Source organism: Lepisma saccharinum, chromosome 3, assembly GCF_977018435.1.
Source record: "Lepisma saccharinum chromosome 3, izLepSacc3.1, whole genome shotgun sequence".
Lineage (NCBI taxonomy): Eukaryota > Metazoa > Arthropoda > Insecta > Zygentoma > Lepismatidae > Lepisma > Lepisma saccharinum.
In genome coordinates, this window is record NC_139231.1 from 10811194 (window position 1) to 10836476 (window position 25283).

At 38.0% G+C, this 25283-nt stretch overlaps 1 protein-coding gene across 1 annotated transcript in view; it reads left to right on the plus strand.

Annotated features, from left to right (window-relative positions):
* Window positions 1-25283, plus strand: part of Schip1 (Schwannomin interacting protein 1) — a 310208-nt gene that overhangs the window by 269146 nt on the left and 15779 nt on the right. Inside the window, exons 7-10 of the mRNA XM_083118304.1 lie at window positions 3481-3598; window positions 9828-9973; window positions 13802-14056; window positions 19723-19834. Of these exons, the coding sequence (XP_082974430.1) occupies window positions 3481-3598; window positions 9828-9973; window positions 13802-14056; window positions 19723-19834 (631 nt within the window). The remainder of the gene's footprint in view (window positions 1-3480; window positions 3599-9827; window positions 9974-13801; window positions 14057-19722; window positions 19835-25283) is intronic.

Sequence of the window (25283 nt, forward strand, 5' to 3'; positions counted from 1 at the left end):
ATTGGAGTGACGGGTGATCAGCCCGACGAACCCCCAGCCGTTATTGTAGGTCTTCTTGACCGGGTTACGCTCACTCACTCGGAGCTTCCCAATTTCCTCACGATGGTGGGATACTACAGTAATAGATTTTACAAGTACAAAATACATAGCCAATTTTTTTTTCATTACTGTCATCAGGTTAGTTTGTTTTCATGATATTGGTCATCTTTAAAATGCTCACCATAAATGAGAATGCATGTTTAAAAATTGCAACATATTTCATGTGTTCAGTGAATACAATCCCTAAAAAATGGAAGTTTTCCAATTCATATACAATTATTTATGTTAACATATCAGCACAAACAACATAACCCCCCTACTAGTACTATTTGTTAGGCAAAGAAATTGCAAATTTTTACATGTGTGTAACAGGAAGCTTGCTAGTTCTGAAAAATAAAGAAAATCGTGTATTCCAGTACCAGCTACAAAGACTAAAGCTTGTGTGGTAGTAAAATTAGAATATGCAACAATATGTGTGTGTGTACAGTCACGGACACTTCTGGGTTATAACAATCCCATTAACTTTGAATGCAATCATTACAACCCAGAAGTGTCCATGTGATGGATTAAGACTCAAACTGAAAAACTGATCCATTTCAAACCCAGGTTTAGTTCTGAACTAATCATGGTAAATGCATTTTTTATGCGGTTCGATTTCTATTGGTAAAACTGTCAAAGCTGGGAATCGGCTGTTACTCGTTTATTCTCTAATTGTTGACATTCGTACTTACTTATTCTGCATTGCGAAAGATTGTTTAACAAGGGATTTCGCTTTTTTTAACGAAATTAGTATCTATTGTCGACATATCGAGTAATTATTGTTCATTCTTTTCTCGCTTCCTGAACACACAAAATGGCGGGCAAATCTTGACTAGCGTTGTGTTTCAAACGGCAAAGGAGTGTTTCAACCTTCTTAACAGAAATTCCCACATAGCCCAGAAAACCATTCCCACATAGCCCCAAAAAACATTCTGGATTGTATAACCATCCACGAATAGCCCCATGTACCATCACGGTAAGGTTAGGTTGCTTTAGGTTGGGCAATATAGTGAAAAACTGTGCGTTTGGAAACACTTACTGGGGATTACGTCATCAGATGCTCCCAACATCCGGTTCAAGTACATGTATGGAAATGCAAGCAACAGTTTTCGTGCATCGGACGGACATTATTATAGAAAAATACATGAATTAGTGGCCAAATACATTGAAATATGCGAGAAAACACTTCTACGATCTTCCGAAATTACACAGAAACTTTTTCCATAAGTACTTTCTCCTGTAAATTTGAAGAAATCAGATTCCCGGCTTTGACAGTTTTACCTTTCTATTTATGTCTGTAAACACATACTTCGGAGGCTTAGTGAGTGATATTACAATGTGTTTTCTGGAGAGAGATTTTTCCCTTGTGTGTACTCCTGTATGGTTCATGGTTTGTGGGCAACAATTTGTTGACTGTCATATTGGATGTGGACCTCTGCTGCCATCTATTTCATGTGCATCCACTCTGAAGAGGTGTTTTCGTTACTAAATTCTTTTGTTGTTAGATTACACAGGTCAGATTTAGGTCTGTTAGCATTAAAGTAAGCTCCCTAAATGCTTCCAACACCTGATCACATAATATATGGTCTCAGGCATGAAAGTCCCTTTAGGTTTCCCATGAAAAACCACTAGAACCCTGTATTTGAGATGATCATAAACAAAGAATAACTGCTAGCTGCAGAGCACGGATCCTCGTGTAAGCTACTTGGTGAAGCTTTTAACAGTGCTAATTGCTTTCTCCAAGTTTGTACTATCATCCACTATTGTTTCCGGTATTTTACAGTACTTTATAATACTCATATAAAACTTGCGAAGAATTATTAAAGATTCTAAACCATTGCCTGCATTTCTATTAAAAACAGTTTTTTTTTAAAAAAAAAATACAAACATGATTAAAGTTGGAAGTGAAGTGGTTGGAAAAAAACCATTTCCCTAAAATGTTTTAAATGAATGGAAATACATTACTTGGCTGCATTTTTCTTGTTCCACAGCTTTCATTTATCTCTACTGTAAAAAAGACACTCATAGCTAAATTTGAAATACAACTTTCAACATGGAATTCATAGCTAGACATTAGCTGTAGTTGCAAAAATGTTGCTGGCTTTTTCGTTTATCATTCTTTTATCAATTCGATAAATACCCAAGCAGACCATTGAAAATTGCAAGTGACTCTGTAATGTTTTAAAAATATCCACATTGACAAAGTTAATACCCAATGCAGGGTTCATGTCTATCCTTTTTTGTACAAAGGTTATGTATGTTGAATGTATCTGTCACATGACTTTTCAGACATCCTGTAGAAGAAATGGCCAATATGTCTTCTGGCTGCTACATCATGTAAAGGTATGACTTAAGACGACCGGACCCCTCTCCAATTTTCTTCATATTTGGCATACTTACTAATTGAGGCCTGCTAATGACTAATCTGAATTTAAAATTTGTCGCAAACATCTAGAAATTGCAAAATAATTGCGAACCATTAACGCTAGCCCCACGAACCATTGATGTGTGGTTAGGTTAGGCAAACATAATTAAAATTTCATGTTGTGGTAGTATCAGGATATAGAAATTGCAAAATAATTGCGAACCATTGGCACTAGCCCCACGAACCATTGGCACTAGCCCCACGAACCATTGACATGTGGTTAGGTTAGTTTCGGTTAGGCTAGGCAAACATAGTTAAAATTTGGTGTCATGGTAATATCAGGAATATATATATTTCCTTGTGAAACAAAAAATTTCATGACAATCGAGGGTTTCCATTCCGAAAACTAATGCCTTATTTTCGCTTATTTTGTAATTTCTAGACGTTTCCGACAACTTTTATCTTCAGATTTGTGATTAGGAGGTCTCAATTAGTGAGTATGCCAAATATGAAGAAAATCGGAGAGGGGTCCGGTCATCTTAAGTCGTTCCCATGTAAACATAATTTACCTAGTTCCAAAATATGGCATTTCGAACCTCTAAACCTATAACTGACACTACAAGTGAAATAGGTTAGCTGCAATTGGTAAAAATAAAAATAAAACCAAAATTTCCACCCCCCCCCCCCCCAAGACAGCTTTTTATTAGGAAAGTAACATACATTAAAAAAAAAAAAAACAGCTTTTTTACAACTCTAATTATGATGGAAACATTATTATTGAGCAGGATGAACTGCAAGTTCATTGATATTTGACAAAACTAACAGGTATATTTAAAAATGCTTAAGTGAAATAACTACTCAAGTATGTCAAAAAAAAATGTATGATAAATACCTCCAAACTCATACTTGAGACCAATACATTTCCAGTGCTATTTCCTAAAGTTCAGTATGTTATATGTTCATACAATTTATACAATATATGTTTACTTGTGTGCTATGCATTCTCTCTGAGTTCATTTCTTATACTTTTCTTACAGAGGCGCAATGACCGGGAGGAAATACGTAGGAGGCTGGCGATGGGCTCTGATGCCGATGAGTATTACGGGGGAGAACGACCAAGCAGGAAACCCAGTCTACAGTCTCGACTTCAGAGTGGTATGTGAAGACATTATTTTGTGTACCCTATTTGCACTAGAAAATAAACTAAATGTGTACAATTTTCATGTACATGTTAGGAAATTTAGAAGATTAATGAAGAACTTCATGGAACTGTGTTCACGAGCCTGGCTTCATAGAACCCACTGCATTTGTGTGCGTGTGTATGGGGGCAACATATGCAGTGGACAGTGGCATGATGATACAGGGTGTCTACCAGTGTGGAAATCCTGGAAAAGTAAGGGAATTTATTTTTTCTGGAAAAGTAAGGGAATTTATTTTTTCTGGAAAAGTCAGGGAATTTATTTTTTCTGGAAAAGTCAGGGAATTTATTTTTTTCTGGAGAAGTCAGGGAATTTATTTTTTCTGGAGAAGTCAGGGAATTTATTTTTTCTGGAGAAGTCAGGGAATTTAATTTTTCTGGAGAAGTCAGGGAATTTATTTTTTTCTGGAGAAGTAAGATAATTTATTTTTTTCTGGAAATGTCAGGGAAATTTACTATGCTTCTGGAAAAATCATAAACGTTTTTGTAGTTGTGCACTAAAAGTATGTTTTTGAACATAGAAAATAAGGACACACAAGAAATTTTAAATTTGTTGTGGACAAACTACATCAGTTTTATGTACTGAATAATACTGATAGTTACAATATAAATTGCATATTAAATACTCTGGGAAAAGGGGGATCATGTTTTGAACTATTTTCAAGTAGAAATCTACTACAGTAAGTTGCTTGGCATTCACCACTTTCTTGATGCAATTTTTGTATTGTGCTTGGTTGCTATGTGTATTAATACTTATAGAGTAAAACCTCGTTAATACGGACTAATGGCGGGGATACGTTGACTGGATTAACTGAAATAACCTAAAAGAACAGTAGAAAGTGCATTAAAACTCCGTTTATAGCAACAAAACACATTTATTATGGTGTATTTAAAGGGCATAGGCCTAAATACTCTATACAGTACGGTACAAAGTCTGCCGGAAACAGAATCTTATCAGTGGTTGACTGCCTTTTCTTTGGGAAGTTCTCTTGTTGACTTCTAGCCACATTCAAAACCTTGCATTCTGCTTTTCTTTTTCCTTTTTTTGCCTGTCCGGTTTATCGGGGTCTGGATTAACGAGGTTTTACTGTATTACTAAATGTTACTCTAATTATACATTACGCTATAAATTGTTAAGAATATTTATAAAAAATAGTTCTTTGTTTACTATTAGTCAATCCATGTCAAATAGTAATTTTTTTAATTTTCACCCAACAGGTAATTTCTGTTCAGTTTCTCATGTTTTTACTTTTAACTTGGTTGATTGATTGAGTTGGTGTTTTAAGTCCACTTTATGCACAGAAAGGCTAATTAAGACTGGTCCTACAGTTTAAAGTGGGATCCGAACCACTGTGTGCCTCCACCGGGTATCGAACCTGGGACCCTTTGATTACAAGGCGATGACACAATCACTACACCATCGGGGAGGCTTTTTAACTTTGTGAAATGGGATTCTAGGTGTGACGTGTAGCTAAAATGTAGTGACTTACACACATGAATTGCCCTAATGGCTTGGTTTGGAAAACCTGGAAAAGTTAGGGAATTTTGTTCTTAAAGTGTAGACACCCTGTGATACCATTATATGCCATAATGTTATTGCATGAGTTTTTTTCTTTTAGGCAATTTCTGTGAGTGGAGAAGGTTACATAATTTAGAACTACATAATTTATATTTATGTCCAGATATTATTAGAATAATTAAATCAAGAAGACTTAGGTGGGCAGGCCATGTGGCACGAATGGGAGAGGAAAGAGGAGTTTACAGGATTCTTGTTGGGAAACCTGATGGTAAGAGACCTGTAGGAAGGCCAAGACGAAGATGGAGGGACAACGTTGAGATGGACCTAAGGGAAATAGGTAGGGATGGAAAAGAGTATATAGATCTTGCTCAAGATAGGGACAGATGGAAGGCCTGTGTTGCTGCAGCCATGAACCTTCGGGTTTAAGAAGGCTAGGGAGTTAGTTAGTTAGTTAGTTAGTTAGTTAGGCAATTTCTGTACTGCTTCTTTGCTGGTCGTTATATATTTGACCAGATTTTTTATTGCATTCTATTTCCTTCCTCTTTTTGCATCTAGATTATTCATAATGAAGTGATGAAATAAAACTAATGCATTTTTTCTTTGCACAAGTATAAGAAATTAACTGTACTAAAGGGTTTATTCTAAACCACAGGAAAAACATGAGTAAACTAAACTAATGTTTTGTCATCATCATGCCCACAAGAACTCTCTCTCTCTCTCTCTTGATCTGTCGGTTATATCATATCTGAAATGCAGAAATCAAGGAAATTGCATCACATATAACAGAATTGTTTTTTCGTATTAAACATTCAAACAGTTAGTACATTTGAATACCATGCACAGTTTTATTCTTGAAATATGCTAATTAATGTATACTCCAAGTAAGTATAAGGAATGTAGCAAAAATTATTTTGTATACTACTTGTGCTCAGATGTTTGTAATACTGTACTTCTTTGACTCTTAAGATGCCATTGAATGTTAGGCACACATTAAATATTTCTTCAGCTTTTGAGGTAAAAAAAAAAATACAATTTAAGGTAATACCAGTACTTTATTGGAACAATACTGTGTAGTATTACATTTACATTGTTGTTACATTTACTGTTAATAATAAGTAGGACTCGGAAGTTGATGACCAAAAAACAATTTTCACTCTTAAAATGAAAGCTTGATTTGTCAAGAATTACAAGAGAGTAGTTGTTGTTTGGTGGTTTAAACAACGAAAGCATAGATTAAAAAGCATATGGGTTTTTCTGTCGTTTACCTTCTTTCATAGCGGGCCTTGCACGGCAGAATAGTCAGTCAGTAACTGAAAATGCAGCTGTGTATCATGTTCATCAGATGATGAATTATTTAAATGTTGTTACTAGTTTTGTTTAAAACCCCAGATTAAAGCGATAATAGTGGCCAGCAAGGGTACCTCAAATTAGCCTTTACCCATAGTATTTTAAGTTGGCTGGAGGTAAATTAAATTGACTACAATTACTTATTTAATCCATTGCCAAAGATTTCAGTGCTTTTGTATTGACCATATTTTCGAATTGTGGAGCACTTGCTAAAAAGGCAATGTTATAAAATTTAAATATGTAATTTATACTAGCAAGTGCATTTAAAATTCATGAAACAGCAGGGAATGAGCATAAAGAATCCTCAAAAATGGAAAGAAACAACCTAAAAGGCTGGAAATTGCAAGATAGAAACAGTGTTTTCTAGTTCTAGGTGAAGGAAAATGGACTACTATCGGATTCAAGGCCCAGAAAGAAAGATGGTTTTTCATCCACTTCCGATCCCTAACCATAAGATAATTGAGTGGTTCGAGAGTATAACTTGATAACCCACAAAAGTATTAAACTAAGAAAAATGCAATTGAAAGTTCGTCAATGGGCCTGGTCAGAGCAAACTATTGTAGGTGGCAGCACCTCTGTTGTGTCCCCACGCTTTTGATGGGGACACAACAGAGGTGTCCTATTTAAATACATGGGGAATTCGATCCTGAACGTGCGGCTCTTACATTAAATTCCAAGTTTAATTTCATCTTAACCTCAGAAATTATGTCTAAACATGACAGTGGAATAATCAGTGCTGAAAAAGTAAGATTTTTAAAAGGACGATTATCAGCAACAGAAAAGATATCGGAACTCAAAAAAGCCTTAAAATTTGCACAACACTTGTTTACGTCACTTGCAATTTTCACAGTTTAAGTGCTTTATTGTTGTGAATCCGGTAAAGAATAATACATAATAATTCTGCGCGACTGTACTTTTATTTTTATAGTTGTTATTAATAACAGGTTTTGTTATTTTTTTTAAAATGTCATACTTTTTCACATGGCTAGTAAATATGGTCCTCTGTATTATATATTCACATTTATCGAGAATAGTTATTACAAAAATTATTTTATCTTATGTTTCATGTCTAGCAACCTCTAAGGCTTTCTTATTTACGGGAATTATAATTTTGAAATTGTCGTTACCAAAAAATTGGACGAAAATACGAGGGGAAAATGTCTGCTTAATACAATAAATGAAAACATACGTTAATATTAAGTTATTGGATAGGGCATAGTGTATAATAATAAATATCATGAGCTTATACAATTAATACATTTTTCCTTTATAATTTTGGGAGTTTCTCCGATTCCTACACCCGCCATTGAATTACACATACTCGCAACCAGGTAAAAACATAAAGCGTAGTGTAAAAATTAAATTTTTGTATTATCAATGCATGACATGTAGGGGCGATTCAAATTACATTAAGTTTAGTGCTCTTTGTGCGTAAGGATGCTAAATTTATCCAGTTTGAGCTACCCTACTCTTGCGCTTTAATATATTAATTCATAGGTTCAGGAAAATGTAATTTTCAGAAACTTATGACTTGCTACATAATCTTGAAGCTTTACTAAACCCCTTTTTATTATCGACATACATGAGAAATTCTTACCTTCGTTGAAAATAACATTTGAATAGCCGTCCCATCGCACTCCAATGTAAAGCTTAGGGCAACATATTACCACTACTGGATAGGCTTCGTTCACTAATATGCGAGCAACAGGAGACTGTGCAGCAATGATGCCTAATCTTATCTCAAGTTTGAATTGAGTGTGGCTTATCAAGTTTTACTCCAGAGTCACTCAATTTTGTTAAAGGTGATTTTTATCGCTACCTGTATTGCGGTAAATGTTGTGGAAGAAACTTGATTATTGCAATTGGCATACACTAAATTCTATATTAGACTAATACTGTGTGTTATATTTATACATACAGTATATACTTCGATCAGCCAGCTGGAGTGCAATATTTTTCCTAGAAATTGTAATTTTATCTTGATATATTATGTATTCCATAATTAATCATTTTATAATTAAAATGTGGGATCAGTCTATGAGGAAAATCTGGAATTCTATATGAATTTTGTTTTGGTGGTAGAAATAGTAATTAAATTATTTTAAGTACAGCAAGCAGTGCATTACTTAAGGTTATACTAATATATGTCTCATCATATTTTGAATGTTTTTGGTTAAGTTCCAATTGTGCATGATTTTTACAAATGCTTTTACTTTTTGATTAACCTGGAATATATAAGATGCAGAAATTATTCTGCCACAAAGGAGGTAAGTAATTAGTAAATCTGATAGTGTACAGTGTGTCCTGAGGCATTGTATCCTGAGATTTTCGAATGACAACTCATAGTGCAAATGTAATGTAGTAAAGTTCCCAAATATGTTGTAATGTAAATAAATAGATACATATGTTGTAATAAATAAGTGTATCTTGGAACAGGGTATTGCACTTGCTCTCGGCCCCAGATTTTTTATTATAAAAATCAAACTGTTGGTCATAATGTAATGAAACGCACATACCTTGGTGTATGAGAAGCATGGGGACGTCATCGACGATGGCACCACCATCTCTCTAGTCCTTGCATGGGCATGCACAGGCATCTGTGCGGTTGTATCATTAAATGCCAAAACTGAGTCCATAAAGTCGTGCCTGCGACAATTTATTGCATGGTTTGGGGTCTGGAAACTGCATGCAAAGTCTTCCATTCAATATTTAGTGAAGAAGCTGAAAACAACAGGAACATTGTTGGGTGTGATTGAAGGGGGACGTCCAAAACTGCCAGAAGCAACGGTGCAGGAAATGAAAAACAGATTGCTTTGCATAGACTGTCACAGGAAATGGGAGTTTCCACAAGCACATGTCAAGGAGCTGTGAAAAATGCAAAGCTGTATGCATATCATGTTACTGCTGTGCAACAGCAATCTCCTGGCAAAGTGATGAAAGTCAATTAAGATACCACTTCCAACTCTCGTTGTGAAGTCACCATGCTTCTCAAACACCAAGGTATGTCCATAGCAAATTTCATTACATTATGACTAATAGTTTGATTTTTAGGGCTGAGAGCAAGTGGAACACCCTGTATAATAAGTACTATGTAATATAATCTAGGGGTATGAGAGCTTCTCAGACGCTCTGTAGAAAATGAATGGCATAATGATCATCTTGGAGTTACATTATCCAAACTGAGACATCTGTTTGATGTACCAGTTTGAATCCAAGCTGAACATGTGATATGTTAATTTTTTACTGTTGCTTATGATAAGTTATTGAGATGAAACCCTGTCGCACTTGTCTGACACGAGTAGTGTATCTTCCCCCCACAGGGATGAACTTGCAGATATGCTTTATGAATGAGACGGTATCAGACAACGAGTCGCCTAACTCAGATACAGAAACAACTAATTCTTCCATTCCTACCAAGCCTGAATCTGACAAGGCATCTCCCAGAAGCCTTCCAATTCCAATTAAGGTAAGCTGCTGCAACTATTTTTTTCTCTTGTCCTACGTTTTCTGTTACTGGTAATTTCCAGGGGAAAATTTATGGTATCTGAAGTTCTTTTAAGTTGCCTCTGATTCCATTGCATAAAATTAGAATTAAAGTTTCCTCTTAGCCCTCTGGAGCCTGCATGAAACAATGAATCACAGTGAAATGCTATGCAGATCATGGTAAAGTGAATGCTGACTAGATAAATAGCTCAAATTTTTGCCACCCGGTGGAAATATGACTATGATAGAACAACCAGATGTTGGACATGCAAAACACATTTTCAGTTGATGCACAGCATAGTTTAATATGCCTGCCGTCAGCGTGAATGCCCTTTTGGAAGCATAAGACTGTGCGATAAAGTATCACAGGATGCATTTCACAGGGAATGGTACTGACCTCCTGTGTTATGATGGTTTTCAGCTGTGGCAAGAGTCTGTACACATTCCCGATAAACACATTCTTTCAGGAATCCCCACAACCAGAAATCAAATGGGTTCAAGTCTGGAGAACGGGGTGGCGAAGCATCTGGAAAACCTCTGTAAAGCATGACAAAATTTGACATGAAGCAGGTCATTTGCTTGTTGACCAACATGCTGGGATGCTTCATCTTGCATGAAGACAGGAGTCTCTAAGCATCGTTATTTGTGCAAACAGGAACCATATCATGTGCAAGAAGGTGAGTGTAATGTGCACTCATAACGGAACACATGACAGGACAGCTCCTCAAAGCAAAAGGGGCCCAGAATGAAATCAGCAGGAATCCACACCATACAATAACATAATCAGAATGCAATTGCTGTTTCAGCATCACATGTCCGCCTGGTGGTGAAAGTTTTAACTATTTTCTTTTGTCTGGATTTACAATTTCTTGCATCAAAGGAGTTGTAGAGGGCTCTGAATACGAGAACTTAATTCCAGCCACTCAGTATTAAGAACATTTACAGGTGTAGAAAATGGTAAAAAAAAAAAAAAATCTGGTTGGTTTAATCTTGGTGTGTAATTTGTAAGTTTTGTAAAGAAAAAGCAGTAAAGTCAGTATATTTTGTGTTCATCACTTTTTTTCATTATTGTACTTTGGGGATACCCAACTTCCCAGTGAGATGACTTATCTTATGCAGTTCAATTAAAAATAACACTTTTTTTTATCGTTTTTCCTAATGTAGTAATAACTATGTTGTACTGACAAATAGGTCAGTTATGAAAGCATTTTTTGATCATTTGGCTTTCCATAATTGATGAAAATTTGGTTTCATGTCCATGTTTCCTTCTGTGTTATTCAACATGATGTAGTACCTCATAACCTTTGCTTACTGTGTATTAATCTTAATTATTTTTAGTACAAAATGAAAATGTGTAATACATTAATGAATTAGTATTTGGTCAGTTAAGGCTATAACTTTGCAGCTTAGTGTCAATAGCATAGAAATGTGGTGCATGACCGCCTGCCCTAGCTCGCTTCCTGCTTAATGTAAAGTCAGCAGATGAGACTTCCGCATGGATGGAGAATGAAATAGTCGAGGATCGGGGAAGAAAGTCAGTGCTTGATTGGATTGTGTGGAGACAGCGAATGAGGTTTGATCAGTGCGAGCTAGGTGGAGGGAACCTTACACCATTAGCGGCAGATAGTGTTTTCCATACAGGGTCTGATTCCTTATTAAATAGCATCCATATAGTGCGAATTTCTATCTTTCACCTTTTACTTCCATTAGTTGTATAATTTGGCGCAGATGGTTTGGGATGGTTCCCAAATATCATGGACGTTACAAAGGGGCTTTGTACAGAAATAATAGAAATCCTGATGTCATGACCAATATTGTCAGCAAATGGCATGTTTCTAGCATCACGATAACTTCTTGAAGGCTCTGTATATTATTTATTTATCCAACATTTTGGAACAGCATGTAACTGTTTGCATTTACCAGTTGTAAGTCACAAACTGCAGCTAGAATTTTTTTGGTTTTGCACTTCTGCCAATTTTTCAAGTCCCCAGTTTTGGTGGATAGGCAGTGACTGCTTTCAACGGATAGAGCAGCTCAGTAAATTCGTACTTGACATGTTTTTTTTCTTTTTTTGTCTGTAGCTATAACTGGAGCCTGGACACTTCCGTAACTTTAACTTCTGAAATATGTACATAAATGTATGACACAGTAATAGTAAAATATGTAACATAAAGAAAGCCATATTTATTTATAATTTCCACTCTTGCTGTATTTATTAAAATAGTTTATATTTAACAGATATTTTTGAAATAAACTAGAAACTCTATTGGTTTTATTTCTTTTATTTTTTTAACACTACGAAAGTGATGATTAATGTTTCTGTTTCCATACATTGGAATTTTTCTTAATTAACCTCTTGACTACCACTACGTACGAGCCTGCATTCACTACGTACGGCCCGTACGTAGCTGGTACTATTGGCCGAAAAGGAAATATTCTTGCATGGTAATGGCCAAGAAAACGTACAAATGCCTCTGGTACGGAAGGACCAAAGTCTACGTGTTGCTGTGACGTCATTTGAGCACGTGACTATCGCAAGCAATGAGCAAAGCACTCTTGTTACGCCATCTGTTGCTGAAAGTACGTAACCATGCTATTGAGGACACCTGTGTGTTTTTATTTTGTTGCATATTTTGTAAAACAAAAGCAGAAAAATATGGAGGATGAGGATAGTAGTTCGTCGGATTATGTTCCAGAAGAAGAGGAGAGTGACTGTAGTGAGTCCGAATATTCAGATATATCCGATGTGGAAGACGAGGCAAAGTCTGTTGGAGATTGGACATACATGAACGATCCTTTCAGTGATGCATGTGAGAATCCATGTTATAAGTTTGAAAATGACTATGATTTTCATCCTGCCGTCGTGGTTGAGCAACTGTCAACACCTGGCAAGTGTTTTGAAGGATTTTTTTCACATGTTGTAAAATATTTGTGTGGATGGACTAACAAGAGAGCCGACATGGAGTACGCTAAATTGTTGCCTAATGCTCTCTGCATAGCGTGGTCGTGGGATTCTGCTCTCTATCTACAGGCTGGGATTCAAGAGGTTAAGGTATAATTTTACAAGTTAGTTTTCAATTTCGTCACTAGGTTTAACCCTAGAACACTACAGTGTTCCAATATTACAGTGTAACTAGCGCTACATAAATTTTACGTACATAAAGGAATCTATTTTTAAAACAACCTCTACATCATGAAAGCAAAATGACTATTCTTTGTGAACATTATTTTGTTTATTTTCCTTATATTGGAGTTTTATTCCTCATTTTAAAATGTATAAACCTGGTTTTTATTAAACATAGAATATTTTAAGGGAAGGTCTTGATTGACAAGCCCGTTCGTACATTAAGAATAAAGGTGAAAAGTTCAAACAATAATAATATTCATAATGCTGTAAATAAGGAACAAATGTAATTTTAAAGTCTTACAAGAAAATAGTGGATAGTACTAAACTTTTGTTTTCAAAATCTTAACTATCCAAATCGAATTTACAAATGTCAAAATTACATGCATGATTTTTCTTCTATTACTAAGCACTACGTATTATTGATGTACAGAGTCCAACATAACGAACAAACTAAAGACATTTAATGCTTGCACCCTCCTTGCCAAAGTGCTGCCTCACGTCTGACAGAATGCCCAAGGCACTGCGAGGTGGGAGATAGGGGAGGGATTTGAGTGCAAAGCATACGTAAATTTTACGTACGGTAGTGTTCTAGGGTTAATGCATTACAACATCTTAATTGCGAATGTAACGTTAACCCTATTTATTGTTATTGTTAATTCAAAATTAAACAATGCCTGACCGCAGTTTGCCTTCCAGTCCCCGCAGTTGCTGCCAACTCCGCATCAGCCGACTTCCCTGACCTTGCCGCTGAGGAAAGAGGAGCCGTTGACGGCCCAGGAGCAGGAGATGGACTTCTTTGCACGTCAGGCGAGGTTGCAAGCTGAGGCTCGGCTCGCCTTGGCCCAGGCAAAGGAGATGGCTCACATGCAGATGGAGGTGGAGCGGCAGAGACAGAAGAAGAGCCCTATCACAGAAATGGTGCGCTCAAGCTTGGAGAAGGTACGGAATTTCCTTTTCGTATTTTGACCACTTGCCTTATGTATGTAAAGGTATTAATTAGACGTAAGCGAGTTACTAACTCTTTCCGCAGAAGTTCTATTAATTTTGGTGGCCTCTGCCACCATCAGCTTGGGAACTCGTTGCTTCACTGCTGTGCTGGCTTCTGGTTCCTGTCGTTTACCTGCGTGCCGCTCTGAGCGCTAGTGTAGCCAGTTCATTGCTGCGTGCACTGGGTTTAAGTGTTGCAGTAGTGGGAGCCAAATGTGATGCGGCTGACCACTGTCGATGTTCAGATCATGTGGAAATGCGTGTCTGCGTCTCTTTTATTTTTGAGTCAATCAGCGTGTGCGATGTATGTCTAACAAACTTTTTCGATATTGTGTTTGTTGAACTTGAGCTATTTTGCTAGTCTAATGGTTGGTTGCGATTTTTTGCATTAGGTACACTCATTGATGGTTCTGATTGATCTGGGAATGTAATGCAAATTTCACTCTCACTGGGTGTCATATACTCATGGGTTGTCAAGGGGTGAGAGGAAATATTGTTTGTGCTTGTTTAGAGCACTGGCTAATTTGGTTTGTGTGCTAGTGAGATGCCAAACTGTCTCAGGATCTTGGCAAGGCGGTTGGATGTGGTATGTTGTAAGGGAAGGCAATCCATTTCATTTTATTGTTGCTAGTTGGTTGGTGATGGTTTGGCTGTCTAATCTGCATCTCTGCTTTGGTACACCATGTTGAAAGTTGATGCACTGTGTAGCCATTCCTAAGTCCTGTGTCTGTGATTATGGTAACTTCTTCCCTCAGATCTTCTTCACTTGTGCAATAAGAAAAAGTGGATGGTGGCAGAGCCCACCGAAATTAATAGAACCTCTACATGTACGTTTGCAGAAAGAGTTAGTAACTTGTTTATGTATAATTACTATCACTGCATCTTTTATTCTCCAGACATGAATAAAGGTATTGTTCAACGTGTGCCAGCAAAAATACTTTTTAAAAAATTTCTCTTTTCAAGAAAATTCTTTGCTAGTCCAAATTCTGAGAAAGTTTAAACTTCCTTCTGAAGCTGCAGTTCTTAACCTTTCATTTACGATGGACCCCCTTAAATTTGTTTTGTTGTTTTGGCCCCCCAGCACTTAATTCAGTGTTTGAAGTACATGAAACATTTAAAGTTGCTCCTCAAGGATCTTTTATTGCAATTATATAATGCAGTTTATTGCAATACTCTTATAACAATAATACTGAACAGTGAATGCTGGTTTACTGTTACTCTAATGAGTAGTTAGTGCTACATCGTAACCAAAGGTTAAGAATAATGCAGTTGTACTGTTGGCGATCTGTAAATGTGATTTTATATTAAGAAGTTCTATGTCCTAAAAAATCAGTAATATTTTTTTAAAAACAAATAGATATTGGCACGTTTCTACCTCTAGTATGCCATGAGCATCTTAAATTCTGAAGTATTTTTATTTCATAACTCTATTTTTCTCAAATCCTCACAAGGGCCATACCTTAAAGAGAATGGTTTGGCATGAGGTGCACATATTACAATGATGCTTAGCAATGCCATTTTATTTTATCCTTTCAGTGTTTCTGTTGCCTGTTTGATAACCTTTTTGGAGAACTTCAAAAAGTGCAAGTTGAAAATATGAATGGTTATAAGGAAAAGATATAACAGAATGTATACCTGTCTGGAAAAAGTTGGAAATCCTGGAAAAGTCAGGGGATTTATTGATTTATTTTTTCTGGGTTTACTTTGGTTTGTGTCGTACATATTAGAATTAATATATACACTCTTACTATAATTTTATATTATTTATGCTATAATTGGTCTGATTTTTTTGTATAAAAATTCTTTGTTAATAAGTCAATACGTGCCAAATATTATGTAAAATCTTACCCCTCATACCCCTTTCCAACAGTTAATTTCTATTATGTTTCTGTTCTTGTTATCACTTTTACATGTGAAATGATGTTCTAAAATCTTGGTTCGGTGGAATTCTAAGTGTGGTTTTAGATAAAATATAAGTGACGTTCTTACACACATGTTTAACACTAGAAGCGCCAGGATTTTTTACTACCTAGAAGCGCCACCTCCGGTCAAAATGACCGGTATTTAAAATTTGACCATTTCTCAAAATGAATATTGCCAATAATCGTCTTATTACTAATAAAACAAAATATTTTTGAAAAAAAAATACAAAATATCATGAAACCCCGCGATTTTTATTTTCCATGCACTAATTACAACAATAAATATTCATTTTCTTCAAGGAAATAAGTTTCCGTCATGAAATTTCACATATTTCATTTTTTGCATTTCAGTACCTTTTCTATGCCAGAAACACATTTTCCACAAACATATTTGTTGCACATTGAACAAATGTCACTTGTTTTGTTTTCATTGCACGATGCCACCTGACATTGGCACCTCTTTCTGTAAACAGAGCCACTTACATTCCATGCATGTGATATTGATGTTGACAATATTTTATTGGGCTTTGCATTCAAATGTCCTTCTCTCAGTTCCTCCCCGTGACTGCCTTGTAAACTACCCATGCATTTATTTCTGCCAGATCTAACATATTGTAAAACACATGTACTGGCCATCTACGTGATGAAGCACGGACTGAATATTTGCATGCCATTTGATCAACAACATCAACACCGCATTTAGTTTTGTTGTAATACTTGAATGGTTCTGGGAGTTTCTTCTGGCTTTGCAAATCTACTTCTACATCTGAATGCACGGAGCTTAGGAGTAAAACATTTTTGTTTGGTTTAGCTTGGTATGCACACAATGTAATGTCCCCCATTTTTAGCAAACATGTTTCATACACTTGTGTTCTAATGTTCACAATTTCATTAGGAATCTCCTTTCTATTTTTCTTCATAGGGCCAATTAGGCATGTCTTCTTCTCCTTTAGTTTCTCAGCGAGTTTTAGCCATGTGAAATAATTGTCAGTATTTACATTTCTACCTGCATTAAATAAGTTGAAGTAATTCTCATTACAACATTTTCAGGTACAGTAACATTATCATTCCTTGATTCATCTTTTTACCATGGTATGGAAAGGCATTGCCCATGTATTTGGAATGTACGTCCACTAGCATCCAAAATTTTATACTAAATTTTTCTGGTTCGTTTGGCATGTACAGTGTAAATCTACACCTCGCTTTCGAAGGAAACAATTGTTCGTCAACTGTCAGATTTTCCCCTGGAATGTCCCCTGAGGACACATTGTCTAGAAAACATGCTTACAAACTGCAGTGTTCAAACGAAACTGAGCCTTCACTTTCTCCTTCTTGTCAGTTTCGACAATATGCCAACATATATGGGAAAGCACTGTTATATTTAATAAAACCACAGAGGTATTCTAAATTTCAATTTTCCTTTGCTTTTTAAGTGTAAACAGAATTTCTTTTTATGATAAGATTGGAATGTCATTTTAAATACTGGTTGGCCACAATTAAATTTCCCCTACTCAGAGCCCTTTGGAGCCCGTTCGAAGCAACAGTTTGCGCTGAAACTTGGTAGAGAGGCTTTGGAAACCACGGGGGAGTGAATGCTGACGTTCGTGTTCATTCATGATATATTGCTTGGACTTTAACTGTCATGGATGGTTTATTCTGATAGGCTTACTTTTCATTGTTCCGTGCAAATTTTCTTCACAATCGATTTCACCACCCGTCTGGTGGCTTTGTCTGGCGTGTACACCAGACGGGTGGTGAAATCGATCGCGAAGAAAATTTGCTTGGAAAAATGAAAAGTAAGCGTATGAGAGTAAATTACCTATCTCTGCGTAACCGCCAAACAGATATCTTTAGATACAATGTCATGGGTGGTTTTCATTATACACCATTGTTTCAGAGACTTGTTCTGTTTCCCTCTTCAGTGTTTGTATTGTGTTTGAGTAACCATATATAGGCAGACCCCGAAGACAGGGTGTGTTAGGGAAGCAATATGAGGATTGTACCCCGTTTGTCTAGTACCAGTAGACGCCTGTTCAATTTTGACAAATTTTCTGGTACTTGCACCAGCTTGGTGGCCAAATGCGTACATGCTTGCCACCGAAGTTCCCAGGTTTGAATCACAGCATGGATGTGGGTAAGATAAAGAAGAAAAAGGTAAAGTGCTGCCCTGTGCTTAGTACCATGCCATGAAGGCTTATAGGGGGTGTGGGGGTAATGCCCCACACTTTCTTGATCCGGTCGTGAGTGAGGGTGATGTGATCAGCATCACGCCTCTGACTGCCTTTACCACCCAGGGTTTCCCCCAGGTACCCATGTTATTCGATGCTGGGTGGGTGCCGGGGCCGCTTCCAATGTTAGAAAAAGTTCCCGGATTTGAACCAGCCGGGGATCGAACCCGGGACCTTTAGCATGGGAGTCAGATGCGTTACCGACTGAGCCACTCATCCTCATTGTCATAATTAGCCAAATAACAGAAAAGCAATTAAATAACAAAAATACGAGGAGCATATCATAGTGATTTACACTTTTGAATGCCCCACATACCATGCTTGACCATTGGTCTTGCTAGGACAGTCACAGGTAGCTAGTACCTTGGTCTGTCACGTGATATCAGTACTGGACAGAAGCAAGCCAATCCACTTGAGCCACGGCTCATTTCCTGCACCACTGTCTGTGTGTGTGTGTGCGGGCAACATGGAAACCAATCAGCAAGGACAGGGCTGGATGATGTGGTTGTTTTGGAAAGAGGGCCCAGACAATCGCAGATGGAGTATGGCAAGTGTGGCAGCACATGGAACCTCATCTTTGGCTCCAATACCATGAGCTGGAGATGAAAGTCCAGTCAATGCAATGGAAGCACCAGGACAGCCCAACACTGAAGAAATTCTGGACAGCATCCTCAGTTTCCAAGCGCATGACTACATGGCCAATGAGGGCATCATCCTCATCAAGTGGCTCGAACCGGTGACCTCCATTAACAGCGCAGCATATGTGGTGACTGTTCACAGATTGTGTCCCACCATTCCAAACATGCAGCCAGGAAAATGGGTGAAAGCAGTGCTTTTACGACATGATAATATGCATGCACATACCAGTCGGGGAAACAACCACAGTCCTTGCCAATGTGGTGTTCCAGATGCTACCGTGGTCACTATACTCCTCTTGACTATCGTCGGTGAATCTCTATGGTACTAGCTCCCTCTTTCTAAAGGAACCAGGTCGTCCAACCCTGTCCTTGCTGATGGCCTTTCATGTTGTCTGCGCACACACTGACAGTGGTGCAGAAATGAACCATGGCTCTTGTGGATTGGCTTGCTTCTGTCCAGTGCTGATGTCAGGTGACAGACAAAGTTACTAGCTACCTGTGACTGCCACGACAAGCCCAATGGTCAATCATGGGATGCAGGACATTCGAAAGTGCAAATCATTATGATACGCCCCTCGTACAAATACAGTTTCTAGTAACTGCCACATTTTTGGCAAATCCAATCTTTCCATGCTGTGAGTTTAGTTTATTACAAGAGGAGTGGTGATACATGCTTCCAGAAAGAATTGATTGTGACGTTCTCCTTCTCCCATAGTTGTAAAGAGGCCACATGCTGAGGCATCTGTATGTATTTTTGTAACCATTGTAACAATGTACTAGCTTTTCTTAGTATACCAGTACTCACTTTTAATGCTTTTTCACTTTTGAAGGTGGGAATCCCATTCCCTGCAGATAGACGACGCGTAAGTCGGCAAATCCTAACTGAGATGAATGTAGCACAACTTCAAGTCATTGTGAATGATCTTCACACCCAAATTGAAGGTGAGATAAAAAAAGCAGGAAGAAATTTACTTTTCTGCATTTTAGATTTTTACTGTCACAAATTAAAGCTATGCTTTTTGGGTAGTGACTTAACTTTTCTTCTATCACTGGACAAGTGTACAGATTTTCACTTATACGAGGGAATATCAAAAAGTAATTGAGTTAATTTTTTCAGCCAAACAGAAATGTATTCACAAAAACTGAAATATACACTTGGAAGTTCATGTATTTCGCCACCTTTCCATGAGATGGCAGGTGTGTGCACCTCGCACACGCTGACAGGCAGTTGTTTCAAAATGGCAGCTACGCTTGAGACGTTCGACACAGTTGAGCTGCGGAGTGTGATTAGGTTTCTGTGGTCAAAGGCACAGAAACCACATGATATCTACCGTGAGTTGTGTGCAGTGTAAGGTGACACGTGCATGACATTCACAAATGTCTGTAACGTGTGCAAAGTTCAACGCAGGGCATGTAAATGTCTTCGATGAACCCAGTTCTGGACAGCCTCGCACATCCCACACTGCGGACGCTGTGGAGGCATTGATTCAGGAGGACTGGCGGTCAACAATCCAAACAACAGTGGATGCAGTGGGCATTTCATATGGCAGTGTATACACCTTCAGCCATGAAGAGCTTGGGTATCGCAAAGTGTCAGTGAGATGGGTTCCCAGACAGCTCACACCACAGCATATGGAGGACCGTATAGGATACAGTCTTGAGCATTTGCTCCGGTACCATAGAGCTGGAAACACATTCATCGACCTCATTGTTACTGGGGACGAATCGTGGGTTTTTCTTCACACCCCTGAACGAAAGTGACAGAGTATGGTATGGAAACACACAAACTCGCCCCACCTAAAAATTCAGGAAAGGTTTTGCTCACAGTTTTCTGGGACAGCCAGGGTGTCATTCTTGCTGATTTTGGGGTAAAAGGAGCAACTGTAAATGCTGCTGCTTATTGTGGCGCACTGGATCGTTTACGAGCTGCTCTGTGCCATAAACGTCCAAAAAAAATCTCTGGAGTAGGTCATCATTCTCCATGACAATGCTCGTCCCCATGTGGCTGCATCAGTGATGCAAAAAAAGTCAATTCCTGGCATTGGGAAATTCTCAAGCATCCAGCATATAGTCCAGATCTGGCCCATCAGACTTTCACTTGTTTGGCCCACTGAAGGAACACCTTGCTGGCAAACACTTCAGCTGCAACATGGAAGTTGTGACAGCCATGCGACATTGGTTCCACGTCCAGCTGAATGATTTCTACCGTATGGGCATCAAAAAATTTGTGTCGCAGTGGGACAAATGTATAAATGTGAATGGATGATTTGTGGAAAAGTAGAGTAATGTTCAACTTTCAAAATGTATATTTCAGTTTTTGTGATTCTATTCACATTTGGCTGTAAAAAATTTACTCAATTACTTTGTGATATCCCCTCCCATAAGATCCTGCACTCTTAGTTACGCAAAATAATTATTTTATCTGAGATGTTTCGTTCTGGTTTCTGGTGTAGCTTGAAAAAGTTCTGGGAAACCAGAACGAAACATCACAGATAAAATAAATTAAAAACCACTAAAAATATCTGTGTTAGATTATTTTGCATATTTCAAAAATGGTTATGCGAAACTTTAAGAAGAACACTCCCCCCAAATAACCAAAATGATATTAAACCTTGTTCATTGTTCATCACATACCTCATGACTCATGCAGAACTCAAGACATGTATATCCGAACATAATCAGAGTCTCAGTATGTCCAAAAAGTCAGATACTACAAGCAAAAGCATCTTGTCACCTATAGGTGACAGTCGGTCATTGGCATAAATACTGGCTGTCACCTATAGTGACGGGCCGTCGTTTATGGATTAAGGCTACAGGAAGCATAGCAGATTTGCCACGAAGTGGGAGTCCAAGAACGAGTGACAATGTGGTGGATGCAGTGCAGGAGAGCATGCAACGGAGTCCAATGAAATCTCTTAAACGAAGATCCTTGGAACTTAGAGTGGCGAGGTGGAAGGGGACTGTCACATGATGAAGGAATTTTGTAAATTAATGTTAAATGATGATGGTGGTGATGCCCTTCAATCTCTCATTCTTTTCTCTGATGAGGCCTTGTTCCATGTTTCGGGAAAAGTAAAGGGATTGAGAATCCACATGAGTTCGAGACACATAAGCAGGATAGGTCCAATGTCAATGTGTGGTGCGCAGTTTCCATAGACCACCTCATTGGACCATTCTACGAGGAGGACACAGTGAACAGCGCCAGCTACCTGAACATGTTACAGACATTCCTTGTCCCGATACTTCAGAGGTTAGGCATCATCAATGAGGTCCACTTCCAGGAAGATAGTGCCTCTCTCCCCACCACACATACACACTTTGCCCCTTGAAGTTCATGAGTTTCATGATAGCCAATATGGGGAGAGATGGATTAGCCGCAGAGGTCACCAGACCTTCCACCTTGTGATTTCTGGCTGTGGGGAGATGTCAAGATCCAGGTGTATGCCCAGAAACCAACAGATCTTGACGACCTAAAGTTTAAAATACATGATGAGTAGGGAGCGGAAGTTGATGACCTAAAAAATATAGGTATATGACCTATAGAATGTCCTAAAAAATGGAAAAAGTGATGTAAAGAATGCAAAAAATGACCATTAAATTTGTTAGTTTCAGGTTAAAAATTGAAATGAAAAGGAAATTAAACAAAATGCAATCTTGCTTTTAAAAAAAGGTGCCAAATGATACCACATGCACATTCAATTAAAATATGCAACGAGGATTTTCAATGGAAACGACCGAATAATTTTAAAACAATCTAATAAGAAAGTCGTATACACTGAATGAATTGGTGTAAAATGCATTAATTTCCCGCATCTTTGCCTGGTGATGTAGTGTGGTGTGTTTCTGTGGCATTAAAGAAGAAGAAATTATTAGGAGCCAGGTAAGATAATTTTTGTTCGTTCGTAAATTGCAATCCTACGAGATATACTGTATATAGGCCTATGTTCACCTTGGTGAAAAGACTCAATTACCAAAATGAAAGAAGTGACAAAATATGTCGAAACATTACACTGAATATTGCGAAAAATGATGGGAAAATGCCGAAAATCTGGGGAAATGACCTAAAACCTGTAAATTGGCAAAAAATTCAAAAAACTGCACTTTAAAATTACTTTTTTTTTGGTTCTAGATGAAGTGTAATATTGTGTATATTTAATGGGCATTATGTCCGAGATGTCAGAAAAAAGATGACATTTCATCAACTTCCGCTCCCTAATGATGAGATTCACAACATTCCTGAGGAGCACCCTCAGAATGCAATTCTTCGATTCAAAGGAAAATTGCAAGAGTGTTTGGACGTGAATGGTGCCCAGATGGAGATCTGGGGATAAACCAAACCACAACAAACATTAATTTTAAAGTTTCCTCTGTGTAACAAATGATATTATGTTGTAATAAACCTATTACTTTAAAAGTTTTAGGTTTTTAGAATTATGTAGTACTCTTAAAACACACTGTACAATTATGCTTACAAATACACAGTGATATCGTTCTACAAGAGATGTTACACAGCTGTAGTTTCAGCTTTAAATACACTGAAATCGTGTGAAATCTATTGCTTACATTTCATACAGGTCTTTTTCACCTTTATGGTTTCAGCAGAAATGGTTTTATTGTATCGTAGAAGCAATGCATGCTTTTAGGAATGTAATATTTTGTGCTAAAAATAAACACCATGGTTGTATATTCAAAGTTCTTAACTTGCAAACAGAAATTGGTGTGGAAATGACAAGAGATTCATTCCAGAAATTGTGAAAACAGTCATTTTAGAGGTAAATAGCAGGCAGATTTCGAATTTATTCCAATGTCTGGAAATGTTGAACATTTCTCATTCCAAATGCCTGAATTTTTTATTTCCCATCTATCCCACATGCCTCCACTTGAAACACATATGGTACTGATATTTTTAGAAGTTTGCAAATTTTGTACTCAAATTTTCGTTTAAATATTAGTTTTTGAACTTGAAGTGTTCCATTTTCACATCATCGGTTACATTTTCTGTCAAGCGGTAGGGGTGTAGACCCTTTTTCAAGATGCCCAAATTTCAACCTCACATCCACATTGTACACCCGGGACATCATTTTCGAAAACACTGGATTCACAGCCAATATAATGGTTTGTGGAGATTGTGTTGTGTGGTCCATGTATGTTTATTATCCCTTCATCCTTCTCATCTTATCACCAGTCATCTTTGTGATCAGCCAAAAATGGCAGAAAAGTAAAGCAAAATCAACCAACCAATCAATGGGTCTGTTGAAGTCATGGGGGTAGGGAAGGGTTTTATGTAGTGATTAGCATGGGCCAGGCAATGTAATGTGGGCGATGTTTTTGGTCGCAATGTTGTGTTGTCGATATTTGTATGTACCCACATGTTGGAAGGCCGAAGTGTGACTTTGGCGTTAGTTTTCTTCTGGCAGGAAAGCACCGGTCGCTGCCATTCGTGCTTCATGTACTGCGGTATCAGCATCACCGCGCATCAGGTTACCATCGCATGTTTGCGGTTGAATACGTATGATTGGAAGGAAGTAATAGCCATGTGTTTGTATCGAGAACGTTTTTCAAATAGGAGGCTGCCGTCGCACACCTTCTTTCATACTAGACTTCGGGAAACAGGATCAGTGCTACCACCTCGTCGAGAAATTGGAAGACCACGAAGTGTGCACACAGATCAGTTTGTGGATGCGGTGTTAATTGCTGTCGGGGATCGTCCTCACACCAGTACGCATGCTATAGCCAGTGCCCACAACACCTCTCATGGTAATGTGTGGCACGTCCTGTCCGAAGAGGGGATGTATCCTTTCAAACTCCAAAAGGTACAAGACCTTCTACCTGAGGACTTTGGCCCACGTGTGGTGTTTTGCCAATGGTTTTTGCATCAGATGGAAACTATCCCGAATTTTGCGAACAGGGTGTTGTGGACCAATGAAGCAATGTTCACCAAAACGGGCATGTTCAATAGTAAAAAGAGTCACGTTTGGGATTTTTCAAACCCACATGCAATTCTCGTAGCACACCATCAGCACAGGTTTGTGGTTAATGTGTATTGTGGGATAGTGCATGACCATTTGATTGGGCCGTACATTTTCCCTGTTCACGTGTGTGGTGGCACATATCATGCATTTCTTCCTGATGTTTTGCCTGAACTGTTGGAGGACATGCCCTTGGCACTGAGGCAAGGACTATGGTTCCAAGAATGGTGCACCACCACATTTTGACCAAAAGTCAAAATGTGCATCATTTTCTCAATGGCTTGTTCCACAATTGGTGTATTGGTAGGAGTGGACCTGTGCCATGGCCAGTAAGATGGCCGGACATCACTCCCCTGGACTTCTTTCTATGAGGAGAGATGAAACACCTCGTATACGAAACACCTGACGTGTCAGCCGAGGAT